The sequence below is a fragment of the Galendromus occidentalis genome, unplaced genomic scaffold (assembly GCF_000255335.2).
Source record: "Galendromus occidentalis unplaced genomic scaffold, Mocc_1.1 scf7180000077526, whole genome shotgun sequence".
NCBI lineage: Eukaryota > Metazoa > Arthropoda > Arachnida > Mesostigmata > Phytoseiidae > Galendromus > Galendromus occidentalis.
The window spans coordinates 814,891-833,434 of record NW_003805514.1 but is presented as its reverse complement, the minus strand read 5'-3'; the positions used below and the strand labels follow the sequence as shown (position 1 = coordinate 833,434).

General features: G+C 51.0%; 3 protein-coding genes and 1 pseudogene across 3 annotated transcripts; 2 read left to right on the top strand and 2 right to left on the bottom strand.

Annotated features, from left to right (window-relative positions):
- The first annotated feature begins 4,712 nt into the window (after positions 1 to 4,712).
- Positions 4,713 to 7,059, top strand: LOC100900367 (transitional endoplasmic reticulum ATPase). Its single transcript, XM_003747955.2, has 3 exons — positions 4,713 to 4,911; positions 5,243 to 5,393; positions 5,481 to 7,059. Exons 1-3 carry the CDS (start codon positions 4,880 to 4,882, stop codon positions 6,669 to 6,671), a joined length of 1,374 nt encoding a protein of 457 aa, XP_003748003.1. The 5' UTR covers positions 4,713 to 4,879; the 3' UTR covers positions 6,672 to 7,059.
- Positions 7,060 to 8,300: 1,241 nt separating this feature from the next.
- Positions 8,301 to 9,274, bottom strand: LOC100900226 (thioredoxin-like). Its single transcript, XM_003747954.1, has 3 exons — positions 9,248 to 9,274; positions 9,021 to 9,125; positions 8,301 to 8,492 (listed from the first exon to the last, which is right to left on the bottom strand). The coding sequence occupies exons 1-3, from the start codon at positions 9,272 to 9,274 to the stop codon at positions 8,301 to 8,303; spliced, it is 324 nt and encodes a 107-aa protein (XP_003748002.1).
- Positions 9,275 to 10,741: 1,467 nt separating this feature from the next.
- On the top strand, positions 10,742 to 14,411 carry LOC100900082 (RNA polymerase-associated protein CTR9 homolog). The gene is given in 6 exon segments (XM_018641240.1): positions 10,742 to 10,899; positions 11,043 to 11,232; positions 11,340 to 12,482; positions 12,484 to 12,608; positions 12,691 to 13,297; positions 13,437 to 14,411. Coding segments are annotated over 6 exon segments (2,802 nt in total). The 3' UTR covers positions 14,016 to 14,411.
- LOC100899939 (kynurenine--oxoglutarate transaminase 1-like) lies at positions 14,259 to 16,237 on the bottom strand (annotated as a pseudogene).
- Positions 16,238 to 18,544: the final 2,307 nt, after the last annotated feature.

Here is an 18,544-nt window from a genome sequence, read left to right as displayed (position 1 = left end):
ACCTCTGTTTCACCTTGGTCGTCATTTTGGGCAACTTGAGACGCGCCAACAACGATTCGTACCGTGATCGACTCTGTTCGCTGTCGGGGACAGATGACGTCTGATCCGAGCTCATGCTGTCAACTTTGGAAATTACTCCCGACCACAGATCTGACAATCAACGAACGCTTGTTAGACTGTCCTCTTCGACGGGGAGTCGGAAATCCTCGGAATCCGGGATTTCATCCCGCGACTACAACACTGGCGATGAAGATTCTGGTTTAGAAGCCGCATGCACGGAATCGGCAGGATGACCCGAAAACAATATCCAACTTGAGCTCATTCCGAACTCTCATTCCCAACTCTTCCAGGACAGAGGAGTCGGTGGAATCCTTCGAAGTTTAGGCTTTCAGAACAATCCCAGTATATCACAGAACACAAATCCTATTCCGGACAGCCGACTATGCTGTTCAGAAAGGAGTACGTTTTGCCGAAATTCGGGTCATTCGACTCCGCGGTGCTTCTCACCGGCGCACTTCTCTGCGAACTTGTACCGTTTGCTGGTGGTGGACAGCTAGCGGCTCACGGGGCGTCTCACTCTCTCCCTCGGCCATATCCCTACCGACCGCTGCCGGCGCGGTCGTCGCTGCCACCAGCCGCGGACTTGGCCGGCCACCGACATCCCTGCTGCTGCTGCCGCCGCCTAGGGAACACCGCCCCGGGTATCTGACGTCTGACCCAAAGCTCTAATATCTGATTTTCTGGACTATTCGTATTGTTTCCATGATGAGCTAGCTTCTCCTAATTGGCTCGGAGTTTTCCAGCGCCGAGCTCGTTTACTGCATATCGCCGCTTGTACAGAGCTCGAGGGAAGCATTTTTCGCTGACAAATCACTCAAGTCCGAAAATCCGGTGTGATTCATCCGGTCGTTGATTTTGCGTAGCGGTGGATTCGGAAAATCTGAGTCATGCGGGAAAACCGAGCTTTTCACAACTCCGAGAATTTTCGGAGAAATCGTAAATTGCGTCGTGGGCGCTCTTCCGCAGCTCTCGACTATCAACGGACTACGACATAATCATCGAGTCGAGAACAGAGTGGCCGCTCGCCCGCGAGAAGCCAAGACCGTGGCTAGTGGATTCTTGCGGCGGCGTAGAGCTGTCAGGCCATGAGGCCGAGCTCAATCGCGCCGTACACATATCGTAAAGAGATTCTTTTTGCGCGACATCTTCCAGGCAATCTGGGAGCAGTCCCGTAGAGCCCTCGTAACAAGAGCAGCTGCGTGACGATGCTGATAGGGACATGCAGGATTTCTTCCCACCAGATCATTGCATCAACGACCAGAGCACTCCGCCAATCGCTTCCGAGTGATCGACGGACCGATAATCGTTTGAGAACGAATCAAACAAATGGTTGTCGACAAAGCGGGCTGCTCGTCGTTCGGACAATCCTTAGTGCGTAGATCGCGATCGTCGGCTGGTTGAATGTATATTCAGTCAATGTACGTTTCTGGGTCCAGTTTGAATACATATGCGCATACATAAGCGACAGCCTACTAATAGCCAGGCGATCATCGCTCGCCGTCTTGTCGTCATCGCCGATGCGAACGTGTTCGAAGGTTGTGCGAACGCTCATTTGTTCGTTTGATGATTCTTCAGTAGCAAAATAACGGTATGTAATCAGTTGTGGATTTCTATGAATGAGAGTTCCTCTGTACCCCAATATACTCCGGGACAAACTTCAGACGGGACTCACCAGCCAGTCGTCAAGAAACATCGTACATCTGCTCTCCAGCATTTCGATTGTACGCAGGAGATCGCTGATATCGGCGTCGTCATCCGTTCTAGGCGAAAGTCTCGAAGCGACCCCATCGTCGACGTTCACATAGCTTCCACTCATATCACTTGAGGGGCGATCGGTTCGATTCACATACGAGTTGTCGACGTCTGGACCGCCATCTAAGCCGGTCGCAAAACTTGCGTTCGCGTCACTCAAATTAGAACAACTACCGGCCAAACTCCCGTTCCGATGAACACTCCCGCCTTCGCTGGTTGTCAAATAATTACTCGTGATCTCGTTAAGTGAGCAGCCGTCGGGAGAGCCCGTTCTCAGTCGGGATGGAGCTCGGTTTCCTAAAGTATGCAGTGCACCGGCAAGCTCGTGGAGTTCTAGCTCGGTTTGCGATAGCGCGACATCGGCGAGCTCTGAGAGATCCGGCAGACTATTGGAAGTACTGCTGCCTCCACTGTCGCAGCGACTCCTGGGCGGCACATTCAAGTGTATCGATTCGGAGGGGCTAGACGACCGGTTCGGATCGCTCGGCGGTGGAGCTTCGTCCAGTCTCGTCGGACTCATGCTTGCCCACTGTACTAGCGAGGGATTCTTGTACTCCGGAGCGTCGACGAGCTTCTTTCGAGGCTTGAACTCGTTATTATCCAGCCAGTGGTAGAACTGATCGACGTTGATGGTCGGTATCGGTGGACACGACCGGCTGACTTGTGATTTGCGGTCGTCGACGGGATCCGGTAACGCGATGTGGAAAGTTCTATCGGACTTGCCTGGATAGTAGTATCTTTGCAGAGGCCGTGATCGATCGTCGGAATCGAGCACAACGCTTCGAGGTTCCGGCGAAGGACTCAGGGACGCCCTCAAGTCAGTGAGATCATTGTTGCTGCGCGACTTTGGAGATAATCCTTTTCTCTCTACCCGATTCAGAGACGTAGTACGCGGCAGCGGGTCTTTCGCCTCCGAGTTGCGTCGTTGATTTTCGAATGAACGCTGACGGCACCGCTCGGGCCATAAGGGCTCCGTGGTACCCGTCTCCGCGCACGGAATATTCGGATATACACATTTCTGACGGTCGAGCTCCGGGTAGCCAGGGGGCATGGGTTCTTCATGCATCAGATAGTCGACGAGTTGCGACCTTCGAATCGAAGGGACGATTTCTCAGACCGACCACTTGAATTCCAAACAGCTCTGGTAGGAACACATCTCGAAAGCGCACAGAGGCTTTCGTGGTCGCACTCGGTGGTTCCAATTGATAGCTGGCTCTGAAGAGTGTCACAAGGCTAAAAGACGAAACGAACGTCCATCTAGAAGAACTGAGACACTGCGCTCTACTAGACCACAGAGCTATGGTGGTAAGCGGTGGTCTGGCAACGAGAGGGAGAGCTTCTCTGAGAAGACAGCCTATGGCAGGCTGGGTCTACATCGGAGCTTACTCTTTGAAAGGTCACCAGGTAGTCGAAGACCCACTGACTCACTTGAGGTCTCATAACATTTACTACAAACAAGATTAGAAATGTCGCAATGGCCTTTCAATCACAGTCTCGCTGAGCCTCTCGATTGAGTAATTTCCCGGAGATTTTTTTCGTGATTCCGGGAAAACTCCTCTAGACATTGAGCTCCTTGATGCAGAGGTCTCTAATCGAAATGTATTTCATTAGTGGAGAGATCTCGTACGATACATGGGAAACGGGCACCTCCAAGGTTGCGGTGATTGCGACGAGAATGCAAAGATGTCGACTGAAATCTCACGGTCATTCAACTTGCATTGAAGGGTCGACCTAGGATTTTGACGTCACGAGCTCTGCCGGGAGCATGAGGGCACAAGAGCATGGGGGACCAGACTTTTTGTACACCGAACGTAATACGCGCCCTGCCTCAATTCCCTGCGGTGAAAACTGAGCCTCGAGTGAGCACGGATTTCACCCGACTATTGCTGCGTTAGTTTGAGGTGCATCAGAACGAGGCCCTCAGTTGCACTGCGTTTCGGTCGTGAGCCGAACTCGAGAGAATCGCCTCCGATAGCGCCTGTGTCGTTGTGCGGTCGCTGTGAGAAAGAGTTTCAAGTATTAGAAGTAGACTCCGAACTTTCCGAATCGCGGCTCGGCGGGGACTCATCCATCCTGCTGACGGAATATATAACGTGGTCGCGCTCCGATGCTCCGTTCGCGGCAAGCGGCCCAAAACCATTGAATTTGACTCACGGCGCAGTCAGACCCAGGGAGAATGCCCGCAATGCTCCTCGTCCTCCTTGGATCGTCGCCCGGAGAGATCGGCATTTCCTTGACGGTCGCGTGCATTCTATTTTGCTTCTGTCGATACCGCGGTCACAGATCCCGCGACAAAGTACCTGATCGGAAGTCGGAAAGCTGGAAAACTTGTTCGACTCTCCAAGTCCGAGTTGAGTCTCGCATCATGAACTCCTGAATGGAGGCAATCGATGCTCGACAATTGTTCATCGATGCTCAGGTTTAATGACTCCCGCGGAGAGCTCAGGGGAGACGACCGGGGGCGCTACTTGTCGAGTGATACATCGAAACATTTTCATTCGGTCGGCGGAATCGAGTCCGCTGAAAATCCCGTCCAGAAAGCCGGCGAATTCAATAAATCTTGCTCGAATAATCGCCTTGTAGTGACATCGGAACAAGCGGGTTAAACTAAAACCCCACCATGATGTGCACCGCTCGCCGCTGGCCGCTGCTCGCCTCCTCGAAGCGAAGATCATTAACAGCATCGCTCTCCCTCTCCCGTCGTCGTATACGACGGGTCAGTGTACTTGCCCTCCTGTATCCTGCACAGCTAGACACCCCCACAGTCACGTGCGCTCTCTCTATCGATAAATCAACACGGCTTCCTCCCGCGCTGAAAAAACGCCCATATTGCCGATTCGTCTGTGCAGCTAAATTCCCTCATCACAATGGAATCGTGGACAGTGTCCCAGAAGACGTCATGTCTCTGTCGGACAGGTCGTGAATCGTAACTCGAACCTGTATCCTCTGTGACCAACTGTTGAATATATCCTGCCCATGGCGTGGAGGGCATGGATCTGATCATGCTGAAGTTCTACTCATCATTTTGGAATGCTTCTTGAGGATAATTGCTCCGATCAGACCCACTATGGCTGCAGAGGAATCTAGGGAACGTCCACTGTAAGTTTCTCCAGATGAGCACCAGGGTTCTCTCCCGACTAAGTATTTCAAACTGCCGAGGGGACACCGTGAGTTGGAGCTTGGGCTTGGCTTAGTTGTCATGCTCGCTTTTCGGCGAATCCCGTTGAGCATCCGCGGAGTCCACTGACGGCCACCAGGTCTGGAAGCGGCAGAGTAATCTGATCAATACCGTGTCCCGTGAAACTCGCGGGCTCCTTTACGACCCGAAAGGTGTATTTGTCTGCCACAAACTCGACACCTATCCACAGCGAGTTTTTGACAAGCATTTATCCGGAATCAAGCTAATCGAATGCTTTTAACCATCTTCCAGGACGAGCGTTCCGCTTTCGGATGAAACGAAGCCCGTGCCCAAACGTCTCATTGTCGATGAAGCTGTGTCCGGAGACGACTCGTGCGTGTACCTTGCACCGACAAAGATCCGTGAATTGGATCTACCGCATGGTGGCATCGTCCTTCTCCAGGTGAGAAAAGAGAATGGACGGATTCTATTTTGCTCGAACTGTAAGCAATCCGGATTTCCGCGACGTGCACGTTCCAATTGATTACAGGGCCCAAAACGTCGCAAGACGGTTGCTCGTCTTCTCACGGATGAAAGCTGTCTGGACGAGAAAATTCGTGTGAGCGAGAGCGTCCGGAACAATCTCCGTACACGTATAGGAGGAGAGATCACAATCCAGATCTGTGGTGACATCATAAACGGCAAGAGTATCCGTGTGCTACCGATCGAGGATACCGTCGAAGGTTTCAACGGTAGTCTTCTATACGAATTCCTCTATCCGTATTTCCACTATCCCTACGACCACGCCAAGCCAATCCATGCACAGGATACATTCACTGTCCGGGGTCGAAAGCGCTCCGTCGCATTCAGAGTGATCAGAACCGATCCCACTGATTATTGTATTGTGGACGCCGACACCACCATACTATGCGCGGGTGCCCCGATCAAGCGGGGTGAGGAGATCGTCGGTTACAGCGATATCGGTGGTTGTAGAAAGCAACTGGCGCTCATCAAGGAGATGGTCGAGTTGCCGCTCCGCCGTCCCACGCTATTGAAAAGTTTTGGAGTGAAGTCCTGGTGGAACATTTTGCTGCAAGGACCCCCAGGCGTCGGCAAGACACGCATCGCACGAGCGATCGTACATCAAACCGCAGTATATTCCATTTCGATCAACGGACGAGAAATGGTGTCCGAGCTCGGCGATTGGTCCGGAGCGAGACTGAGCGAAACCTTCCGGAGAGCTTCGAAGAATGCACCCGCCATCATCTTCATCGATGAGATCGATACCCTCGCGCCGAAACGGGACACCCTCGGTGAGGTTGAGAGGAGAATCGTGCCGCAACTCTTGACCCTGATCGACGACCTCAAGTATGCAGGCCAGGTGATGGTCATAGCCGCGACGAGTCGCCCCGAGTCGATCGATCCCGCTGTCCGTAATTTGTTTTCTTTCGGTTGGCAGAGCGATCTCCGTCCGCCCAGAGCGAAGGGTCGGCTCGAGATTCTACGTATTCACACGAAACGCATGAATCTCGCGAATGATGTAGACCTCGAAAAAATAGCTGCGGAAACCCACGGTTTCGTAGGCTCCGATATTTCCGCGTTGTGTTCGGAGGCTGCCTTGCAGCCCATCCGCGAGAGAATGCTGGTCAACTATCTCGAGAACGAGCTGATCGACACGGAGGTATCCATGGAAAATTTCAGCAGGGCCATAGACAAAGTGAAAAAAATGATGAAACGCTGAAGTCGATCGGTGGAATCAAGCCTCAGAGAGAGCGTGATTGCATTCTTGCTCTTTCAAATCGACCGCGTTTCGCGAAATTCTCGCGCGGTCCAACCTTATCTCCTCGTTCATTGACGATCTCTTAGAAGCGATCTCGTGGTTGGCGGTAGCCAACAAAGTTATACACTCATAGTTGTGAATACATATACACGTGACTGGAAACTGACCTGATTTCATGAAGTCTCCAAACGCATGTGATAGTACCTAGCCCTGGAGAGTCCTGAGAGCGTGGTGGTATTGGTTTTGTCTCGACGCATGCATTGAGCGATTGTGACGCGGCTCCGGGTAGAAGCCAGGGGTGATAAACATAGGTTAGCTAGGCCGCGGGGCGTTGGAATAAAATACATTACTGAAAAATAAGTTTGTCCACTTCCTAAGGATTCTTGATAGCCACAGACCATGAGAGTCAGAACCGGTCTGAATTCGTCTATGCGTCAAGCGCTCTCGGAACTCAGAACGGTCTGGTCAGTCAAGTGATTCCAGTGCTAATCCGAGCCCGACCACTAAGTGGCTGCTAGCTAGAACCCGCGCAGCTAATCGCTGATCGGGACGTGGATTCTTGGCTCGATCCTCGGAACGTCTTGATCTGGACTCGGAGTCTGTCGATACTTCATGATCCTGTTCTGAAGAGTTCCATCAGCTTCCGAAGTCCCCTCAAATCCTTCCGGAATCTTTTAGGGGAGGTAACTTGAAGTGAGTCGAACTCTATGGCGGGTCATTCCTGAACTCGACTCCCCGGATACGAGACTTACGCGAACCAAGCCGAGAAAGCGTCGAATCCTTCGGGCTTCATTCCCACTTGACACTAGTCTAATAATCAGGACCCTCGGCACAGAGTGCTCATCGCAGCAGTCTGAATTCCGAAGCTAGATCGTAATGCGCGCTTCGCGAATATCCTTGAGCTCCGCGCAATCCCCACTTGAGTATATCTGCGTTCTTCTCGAAGCGGTGGAGCAGAGCCAGACATGTTGAGCGAGTGATGGGTTGGACGAAGATACAGTCCCGGGGTACAGAGAAAGATCATTGCCTCCCGCGATTCACGATCGACAGGGGTCGGAATTAGCCCTCACCCATCGAGAAATCCGCGTTCAGTGAGCACTAACCAGGCGACGCCATGAGTGATGAAGTATGAGTTTATTGAGGGTTTCACATTACAATGTACTGCATGAGTGGATTCGCTTGCGTGCACATTTTTAGCTTGATAGAAATCTATGTTTTGAGCTGCTAGCGGCAAGTGAAAGCAACTCCCGGCAGGAATATCCTTCCCTGGATGAATATATGCGTAGGAATTGTTTCGCTAGGTGGCACCCGGAGGAGTACACCCGCGCATTGAAAACTCAGACGTGTTTCGATGAATCCGAAGCGGTACAAGACGCGGCACGCTGAGCGTCCTGACGTGACGGGTTGAGGAGAGCCCCTGCCTCAGCCATACGTGTAGGAGCGGCATAACGGCCACTCTTGCTCGCGCTTCTTACACTTCTCAACTAGGAACTCAGTTATCTCCTGAGGGGTACACAGTCTCATCAGAAGCACGGACATTGGTGGCGTATTCCGGTCAGCACGCGGATCATGGTTCGCTAAGGAGTGCTCCTATTTGTTCCTGTCGATGGCTTCGGTGAGTTTATCTGAAGTCAGGGCTCCCATCGAGGTGTCGACCGCTGCATCGTTTTTGAAAAAAATGAATGTCGGCAAAGAAGTGATTTCGTATTCGGTGGCAGCATCTTCGTTCTCGTCCACATCGACCTTGAGGAAAATCACGTCGCTGTACTGTTCCGAGATCCTCTGGAATTTCCACATGAGATTCTTGAGAGGTTTCCTCAACTACAGAACCCGCTCCTGATTCTGAAGCGGGATTCAGAAATAGAGAACGAGCTTGATTGAAGCTGGGCGTGTTTAAGAGATCGAGTGGTGCATGGGAAATCATTTATTATCGATTGACGCCCAAGAATCATTTGCTCGAAGAATGGAGCGAAATTATGCAGCCTTCCGATACGAGCTAGGAATAGATTCCCATTAATTCGACCGATCGTGCATTCATACCCTGCAGAGCATTCAAAATCCTCCTCGTGACAGTTCCCGATAAGAGACCACTGAATAATATCCCGTATACGACTGCGAAGTTCCCCATGCGGAGCGGATTTTGATAACGCACCGCAGACCAACTCGAACAGTCGAATGAGAGTGAGGAGACAAGTCGCGTATCCGCTTGCCACGGATCCATTCCTCCGACATGAGGCATCTGTTGCCCGAGCGTGGATGAACGTGGATCTCGATCTCATGAAGCATATCGCTCGAAAGACTTCAACTCACCTTAAATATAGGTTCGGCCTGTTTGCATGGACCACACCACGTATCGGAAAAGTCGATTACCATGAGTTTGTCACCCGCAGTTCTGATCTTGTCATTGAATTCATCCTGGAAATCACACACACCTAATTTCCTACCGATCTCTCATAAATTTCAGACTCATGAGTTGTGAGCGCCCGGTCAAAGAATCCTTGAGGAAATCGCAGCTCACGCTCACAAAGTAGACTTACTTTCTCGTTGACCAACGTGTACACCATCTCCGAGCTCTACGAGAACTTTACGAGCTCTAGATCGCGATCCAAACGCCAAGTTGCCAGTCGGTGAGGGAAGGAGAGGGTAAAGAGGGACGTGCAGGCCATCGATGGTGAATCGGAGACGATATGAAGCTTCCTAGCGTGAACCCCTCGAGACCTGATGGTCAGCCTAGTGACAAGACATCCTGAAGCAGCCTGATGGGTGTAGCGCAAGAGATGAGGAACACGGTCGCCGAGCTTCTCCCTGATACGGACTTTTGCCCTCACATTTTCCCAGTTTTCGTCGTCGCAGATTTACCTGTTCTAGGGTCCGAGGGAACGGGGTGCTATTTGTACGCCTCAACGGCTTCGTGCGACTTATCATAAGTCATGAATCCATTCAGGCGCTGCAGGACTTGACCCCTGAGACAAGGGTCGAACACCCAAATGTGATCGAAAATATTTGTGCCATGTGGATATATTGAGATACTTCCGCGATTCTGCTATCGCGATATCTGAGAGTTCTCTCGCTCAGAGCCTGCTCTCGATCACCTGCTCATTTTGCCTTGGAAGAATCGGACTTAGTACTTTCATGCCTCCTCTGGGGGTGTATTGACTCACCCGCGTATGAAGAGGAAAGTCGGCAGATTCGATATGTCATATTCTGCCGCCGCTTCGTCATTATCGTCGACATCAACTTTGAGAAACATGACCTCATTCGAGTACTTATCCGCCAAGCGCTAAAATATTCCATCTTCATCAGAATGAGAATGTTGACTGATTTGATTCGCGCAGTTTCTCTAGAATTCGATCCGGAGCTCAGGTCCCCCTCTGTCACACCTTGAAGGTCGGCTCGCAATCCTTGCGGGGACCGCACCACACCGCAGCCAGGAACTACTTCTATTATTATTCCCATTGTCCTGATTCCTGTACAGCGCAGAATCTCAGCTGTATCATAGAGAAATTCAAGCTCGACTTCAAAACGCTCTGTCTCTCGGAATCACTCGATTGTCATAGACAGGCGACGACAGAAATCGTTTGTCTCAGAAAAGATTCTCCACCAATCGGGGGAAAAAACTTCTGGTATGAATTCAAGAAAACTCATACGGGGAAACCGACCCCATCACCTCATACCGAGCGAAGCGTCTAACTTGGAATCTCTAACTTGGAATCTCTAACACTTGGAATCCTCGTCTCATCTTAACCCGGACCCTCGTCTCTTCAGAACCCCGCACACATCTAAGCCGTCTATATCTCCCACTTCGTATTCGCACTCTGAACCCGCTTCCTAGAATCATTAGAACCCCACATCTCAGAACCCGATAGATACGGTGATCCTCACATAAAGGAGGTACTCTCCCAAGTCCCTTACTCAACAGATAGGTTTATAAGGACCTGCTAAACTCAGAATAGACCTCTACTCTCGATCAGTGCCAGCTCCTGACTAAAGCAAGAAACTTGGAATCACAAATTCTGACAATCAGCATGAGTATGGAATCGGGATCGATAGAGATCCCGCTCAGGGATACAGATGAGGTCATCGAGCTCGACTTGAACCAGCTCCCCGACGGCCAAGAAACGCTGACGATCTTGAAACAGGAGAAAGCACAGCTGCACATCTGGGTGAACTTGGCCTTAGCTTACTACAGGTCAGCAGGCGCTATCAGAGCAAAGTTTTCTCTGATTTATTTGAGCCTCAGGGCCTTTATTTGAGCCTTGGAAACTCCGGACCGCGCTGGATATGTCAAAGAGATCCGAGAGATATTCATAGTCTGTCTCGTCGTTCCGCCAGGAAAGGAAAAGAAGCTGACATGGTGGCCTTGCTGGATTGCGCGCGGCAAGGTTTCAATACTTGGGCATCTCTGGACTATCCCGAGCACGAACAAGACCAGATGAGGTGTTTGGATACTCTCGCCGCGTGGTACGTGCGGGAGGCGAAGCGGGAGAAGAACAAGGACCTCAAAACCGAAATATTCACCAAGGTAGGGCGTTGGAAATATTACATGGGTAGGAACCCCTTGACGGCAGACGTAGTTTCCAACGCTCGCAGAAGTATCAGAATTCAACTCAGCGATCCGATTCCCCCCAGGCTCGTCTCTTGTATACCGCTGCGGACAAAATCAACATGTTTAACCAAAACCATGTGCTCGGTAGAGCGTACTTCTGTCTGCTCGAAGGCGACAAAATGGATCAAGCCGATGCGCAGTTCGACTTCGTGCTCAATCAGAGTAATAACAACATTCCATCGCTGCTTGGGAAAGCCTGCATCGCCTATAACAAGAAAGACTATCGAGGCTCGCTGGCATTCTACCAGAAAGCTCTCCGCACGAATCCAAATTGTCCGGCGGACGTCCGCCTGGGCATGGGATTGTGCTTCTTCGAACTTGGGAATCTCGAGAAAGCTCGTCTGGCTTTCGGACGGGCGATAGAGTTGAATCCCAAATGCGTCGGCGCGGTGGTGGGTTTGGCGATCCTGGAGTTGAATACCGAGTCAGCTGAAGGCATTCAGAGCGGAGTGACGATCTTATCGAAGGCATATGAGATCGATTCAGCGAATCCGATGGTTCTCAATCTTCTGGCGGATCATTTCTTCTTCAAGCGTGATTTTCAGAAAACTCAAACGCTAGCTTTGCGCGCCTTCCACAACACGGAGAACGAGGCGATCCGAGCGGAGAGCTGTTACCAGCTCGCTCGTTGTTTCCACGTCCAGGAAGATTACGACCAAGCTTTCCAGTATTATTACCAGGCGACAAATTTTGCCTCTGCGAATTTCGTGTTGCCTCACTTCGGCCTCGGGCAGATGTACATTGCCCGGGAGGACAACGAGAATGCAATGTCGTGCTTCGAGACAGTTTTAAAAGCTAATCCTAATGACTACGAGACCATGAAGATCTTGGGCTCACTCTACGCTCAATCGGGCAACCAGAACAAACGGGAGCAGGCCCGCAACTTCCTCAAGAAAGTGACCGAGCAGTTCCCAGACGATGTTGAAGCCTGGATCGAAATGGCTCAGATCTTGGAACAGAGCGACACTGCGGGAGCATTGCAGGCCTACGAGACTGTCAAGAGCATTTTACAAGAAGATCAAGCGGAGATACCTCCGGAAATTTTAAACAACATGGCGTCACTCGAGTATCGGCTCGGCAAACTCGACGAGGCCAAAGGTCTCTACGAGACAGCCCTTGAGAGATGTCAGATCGAATCGGAGCACGATGAAAACTACTATAAGTCCAATGTCCGTGATGATAAACTACAATCTCGCCAGAGTTTTCGAAGGCTTGAATCAGCTCGACAAGGCCACCCAACTGTACAAAGACATCCTCAAAGAGTACCCCAATTATATCGATTGCTACTTGAGGTGAGTGAACTCTGGATGAGATGGATGAGTGACTTTTCTCGTCACGCACTACTCGGATTCACTGGAGTAACCTTTTTCCCAGGTTGGGTTGTATGGCTCGTGATTTGGGTCAAATCCACGACGCCTCTGTGTGGTTCAAAGACGCCCTCCAGGTTGACGTTCAGAACCCAGACTGCTGGTCTCTCATCGGAAACCTACATTTGCATAACCGGGAAGTGGGTGCGGGACAGAAAAAGTTCGAGAAGATTCTCAACAATGAAACCACGAAATCCGACACGTACGCCCTTGTTGCTCTTGGGAACGTTTGGCTGTCGACGTTGCACGATACGAGAATGGACAAAGAGAAGGAGAAGCGTTATCAGGATCGAGCTCTGTCAATGTACAAACAAGCCCTGCGGATAGATCCCAGAAATATTTGGGCTGCGAACGGAATCGGCGCTGTGCTCGCCCACAAAGGCTACATCCACGAAGCTCTGGAAGTTTTCGCGCAGGTCCGAGAGGCGACAGCCGACTTCCCTGACGTGTGGCTGAACATCGCTCATATCTACGTCGAGCTGAAACAATATGTATGGGCGATCCAAATGTACGAGAATTGCCTCCACAAATTCTACAAGTACGATAATGTTGAAATTCTCCTGTACTTGGCGAGAGTCCTCTACCGCTCGGGGAAACTCCAGGAGTGCAAGAAGGTGAGTACTCCATGAGCGAGAGTTTGAGCCCGGCTGGGACTGACTGAGAGTAGCATAGAAACTCCTAGATTCGATACCGATTGACTCTTTGTCGGATCGAAGCCAGCTCACGGTAAAATTCAATTTTTTCCCTCTCCAGATTCTTCTGAGGGCCAGGCGAGCGGTCCCCAACGATTCTCAAATCCTGTACAACATCGCCTTGGTCCTCCAACGCCTCGGAATGCAAGTGCTCAAGGATGAAAAGTCGAACCTGAGAACAGTGCTGCAAGCTGTTTCCGAGCTTGACATCGCTCACAAATTCTTCACCACGCTCAGCCAAACCACAGGCGGAAAGTACAACCCCGAACAGGCCATGGCCGAAGCACGACAGTGCTCCGATCTTCTCAATCAAGCGCAATATCACGTTGCTCGGGCGAGGAAACTCGATGAGGAGGAGAAAGAGTTCAAAATCAAACAACAACGAGAGCGTGAAGAGCTCCGGGCCAAACTTCAGGAGAATGAGGAAGAGGAAGAAAAGAGGAGACAGAGAGAACGTGAGGAGCTTGTTGCCAAACGTCAGCAGTTTGTTGAACAGAGCCTACACAAGACTAAGGCGACAAAGGAAAGGAAGGAACAATTTGACGGAACAAAACAGAGTTGTAAGCGGAAGCGAAGCCTCAAAGCGCCGGAAGGCAAAGCCAAGAAGTCTTGTCGTATCGACTCCCATGAGTACGATTAGAGATGCCCCTCTCGGAGCCTTGGCCAGGTTCACTTCAAAACGAAAAGAACGTTCCCCACGTTTTTTGTTTCCGTCAGCCGCGGGCATTGGTACCCCGCAACTGATCGTACACCGTGGCCATCCCTGTCTGAACGTATCAAGTCATTCCCATGAAATATATGTATGTACATCGGACATAGATCTGAAGATTCCCTCTCCGCCTATCTGTACTCATGGATCAAGATCTGGATCTGAAGAGCGAACTCACATGTCGAGAGCTACGATAGGAGTCAAATGGCTATTTCCAAAGCCTGGTTCGACACCGCCAATGAAGAGATCTTTGATAACGATATTCACCGGCGTCGATATGATCGCAGTATCCTAATTAAAAATAAAGTATTTTTTTTCTACATTAAACCGAGAGACATTTATTGCTGTGAATCTCTGGCAGAATCAGCTCCCGACTCATCGCTCTGCCAGTAAGTATTCTTCGAGACGGTCGAGAGTCCGGGAGTCCAGATGGACACATCGAATTTCAAGTATGGATCGATCAACCTCCGGAAGAGACCAGTGATTGACTTTCGATGGCTCTTGAAGATGAACTCGGGAAAAGTGCCGAACCTTGTAAAAACAGAAACGGAGCAAGCTTTTGGCTTCGTGCATGTTCGGTTCGGAGTAGAATGCCGACGGAGGGATTGCCAACACCTTTTTCCGTATACAGAGCCACTTGGCGAAGAGTAGGTCTTCGGGCTGGCGGGAGTTTTCATCGCTTTGCAAATTCACAGGTTTCCCCGCTGCAATATGCTGTAAATGCGGGAGGATTCGCGATCAAGAGGCCCAAGAGCAACATCATCCGGATGCATAATACACTCACGATATCTGTCGAAATCCACCACGACGAAATACCCGGCGCTGGGCTCGAATACGCGGAAGCCTGCCCGGGTCAAGATTGAGCACATTCTGTCTTTGCGTTCTTCCAGTAGAGCGGGGAGCTTCGACCAGAAGGAGGCATCTGTCCCGAAGCGGCTCATCTCGTTTCCAATCGAGATCGCAAGTGCCTCCTGTATCACGGTCGGGCATGGATTCACCGCCAACTCATGAACCCTCCGAAGAGCCCCAATGAGGTTGTCTGGGCCGTATGCCCAGCCGATGTGCCACCCTGCGGAGATTGTGAGTCGAGGAATCGGTACGGAGGTCGTGCGCTCACATTGCATCAATGGAATTTCCTTCTACCCGTCGGACCTGTCACGCTGAAACTCTTGCCGGCACTGCCGACCGTGATGGTACGCTCCCACATGCCGGGTAGAGTAGCCATCCTCACGTGATGACCTCTGAAAACCGTACGTTCGTCCACCTCATCCATAAGAGCCACAACGTCGAACTCTCGGCAGAGCTATGCGATGTCGAAGAGTTCGCTCTCTGTGAAGACTTACCCGAGAGGGTTGTGAGGTGTATTCACGACGATCATCTTGGTGCGCCGAGAGAACTTCGATCGCAGACCATCCATATCGAGAACCCAATCTCCCGAGGCATTCTGGGGGAGAGGATCGAGTTTCAATTCGATGAGGCAGAATCCGAGACAGCGAGACATTCCAGCGAGAAGGACAAACCGGACGCAGCGTAGCGAAGACTGGTCGTGCATCGGCCATGCGTATCATCGCCTCGTAGCAATCGAAGAAGGGCTCGATCAGGATGACCTCGTCATCTTTATCCGAGAGTCCCATGAAGGCATCGAAAAGTGCCTCGTAAGCGCCGATGGTGACAACTAATTGTCGGTCAGTGACTTCGCGTCTGAGGTCTCTCGAATACAGTCTCCTCAAGGCCAAATCAATCGATTGGACTCCTGTCATTGAACATGGAGATGATTTCGTGATTCGACGCGGCGAATTCCTTGGAGACTAATTTTATCGTCCGCCCTCCGAACTGCTCACCTGACCTACAGTCTCTTGGTGAACCTCCGGATTCGAGACTGCCGTCCGGAGAGCCTCAGCAATGAATTCCGGGGGAGGCATGTCAGGAAAACCAGACCCCAGATGCACTGGCTCATGCTCGCGAGCTAAGTGGCTGAAGATTTCCCTGTGGAATTTCGAAGCTGGTGTCTATAAATAATCTGATGAGACAGAAACCAGTGGTTCAGTTTCGACATAGAGCCGGAAAGACCCTTTGTTTCGATTTCGCATGCGAACCTACCAAACGTTCAATCGCAAATTCCCGAGTCTTTTAGCTGGGCTGAACTTCTCCATTCTGACTCCGGCGCTCAGCTGATGACTCCGTTGATAGGATCGCGTTTCGTGAATGATTCCCAGGTGATTCACTCCCCAGAGCGCCAGTCTCGATGCCGCTACTGGAAACCACTTACGATGCCGACAATGACGAACTACCGCGCTGATTCTAAGGGGCAGCATCGAGCACGTGACAAGCGAGCTATTCACAAATCAGAGCTGACAATGAGTGTGTCGCGCCTTCTGGACGTACCGCCCGTCGCTGCCACCCAATCTTTTCGTGGAGAGTGGCGACTGCTTCCCATTAAACTTATGCGGGTTGTGAGAGGCAACACTCCAAGAGGCTCCGAGAAATCGGAAACGGGGGCTCGCATTTCTCAGGTATCCAACCCGACTCGATCGAGACTTCCGACAGCGAGCCATGTCCTACATGGAGAATCGATCGTACTTCACAACTCTTTTTCGGATCCTCAGGATACGATTTCCCGAGAAAAAGTTGCTCGATGATCCTCCATGGCCGCGCGTGATCACTCCAGGATCGCCTCGAGATTCTACGTATTCACAAAAAGAACATGAATCTCGCGAATGATGTAGACCTCGAAAAAATAGCTGCGGAAACCCACGGTTTCGTAGGCTCCGATATTTCCGCGTTGTGTTCGGAGGCTGCCTTGCAGCCCATCCGCGAGAGAATGCTGGTCAACTATCTCGAGAACGAGCTGATCGACACGGAGGTATCCATGGAAAATTTCAGCAGGGCCATAGACATAGTGAAAAAGATGATGAAACGCTGAAGTCGATCGGTGGAATCAAGCCTCAGAGAGAGCGTGATTGCATTCTTGCTCTTTCAAATTGACCGCGTTTCGCGAAATTCTCGCGCGGTCCAACCTTATCTCCTCGTTCATTGACGATCTCTTAGAAGCGATCTCGTGGTTGGCGGTAGCCAACAAAGTTATACACTCATAGTTGTGAATACATATACACGTGACTGGAAACTGACCTGATTTCATGAAGTCTCCAAACGCATGTGATAGTACCTAGCCCTGGAGAGTCCTGAGAGCGTGGTGGTATTGGGTTGTCTCGACGCATGCATTGAGCGATTGTGACGCGGCTCCGGGTAGAAGCCAGGGGTGATAAACATAGGTTAGCTAGGCCGCGGGGCGTTGGAATAAAATACATTACTGAAAAATAAATGTGTCCACTTCCTAAGGATTTTCAAAAGCCATAGACCGTGAGAGTCGGAACCGGTCTGAATTCGTCAATGCGTCAAGCGCTCTCGAAACTCAGAACGGCCTGGTCAGTCAAGTGATTCCAGTGCTAATCCGAGCCCGACCACTAAGTGGCTGCTAGCTAGAACCCGCGCAGCTAATCGCTGATCGGGACGTGGATTCTTGGCTCGTTCCTCGGAACGTCTTGATCTGGACTCGGAATCTGTCGATACTTCATGATCCTGTTCTGAAGAGTTCCATCAGCTCCCGAAGTCCCCTCAAACCCTTCCGGAATCTTTTAGGGGTGGTAACTTGAAGTGAGTCGAACTCTATTGCGGGTCATTTCTGAACTCGACTCCCCGGATACGACACTTAGGCGAACCAAGCCGAGTAAGCGTCGAATCCTTCGGGCTTCATTCCCATTAGACGCTAGACTGATAATCAGGACCCTCGGCACAGAGTGCTCATCGCAGCAGTGACTCATTCCCAGTGGAAGAATCTAAATTCCGGAGCCAGATCGTAATGCGCGCTTCGCGAATATCCTTGAGCTCCGCGCAATCCCCACTTGAGTGTATCTGCGTTCTTCTCGAAGCGGTGGAGCAGAGCCAGACATGTTGAGCGAGTGATGGGTTGGACGAAGATACAGTCCCGGGGTACCAGGCGCGTCCATACGATTTTTTTTTGGGGGGGGGGCAGCCGATTTCTTGAGTCGCATGAAAAAGAACAATTTCTCGATTTTGTCCGGAGATGGTGATTCTCGAGATAAAGCACGAAACCCCGTACTTACAATCATGACCATAAGTGAGGGGAATGCAGGAACTTCAGATTTTAATCCATCACAAATAGCACAACCATCGAACTATTCGAGTATTAATTTACTTCCCCGAAACTACTTCACAACACCATTTCGAGCTTTCTCGGATTAGCCGCCATGTAGTCCACATTCTCTTCAACAGTAAGCGGCATTTCTCGATGAATTTTCAACGCCGTCAAGCCATTCAATAGTTCTCATCAGACCGAGAGAGAATCGAAATAGACCGGGAGGAACCGAATCAGAACTCGATTTATCGGGAAGAAAAAGCGTCCATCTGACGACAGGTCGACTGAAAATCTTGGGGGGGGG

Coding starts and splice junctions, on each gene's coding strand:
- LOC100900367 (XM_003747955.2), top strand. CDS start 4,880: ATGGCTGCAGAGGAATCTAGGGAACGTCCACT. Junction 4,912..5,242: donor GAATCTAGGGAACGTCCACT/GTAAGTTTCTCC, acceptor ACCATCTTCCAG/GACGAGCGTTCCGCTTTCGG. Junction 5,394..5,480: donor GTGGCATCGTCCTTCTCCAG/GTGAGAAAAGAG, acceptor AATTGATTACAG/GGCCCAAAACGTCGCAAGAC.
- LOC100900226 (XM_003747954.1), bottom strand. CDS start 9,274: ATGGTGTACACGTTGGTCAACGAGAAA. Junction 9,126..9,247: donor ACACGTTGGTCAACGAGAAA/GTAAGTCTACTT, acceptor TGTGATTTCCAG/GATGAATTCAATGACAAGAT. Junction 8,493..9,020: donor AGGCCGAACCTATATTTAAG/GTGAGTTGAAGT, acceptor TGGAAATTCCAG/AGGATCTCGGAACAGTACAG.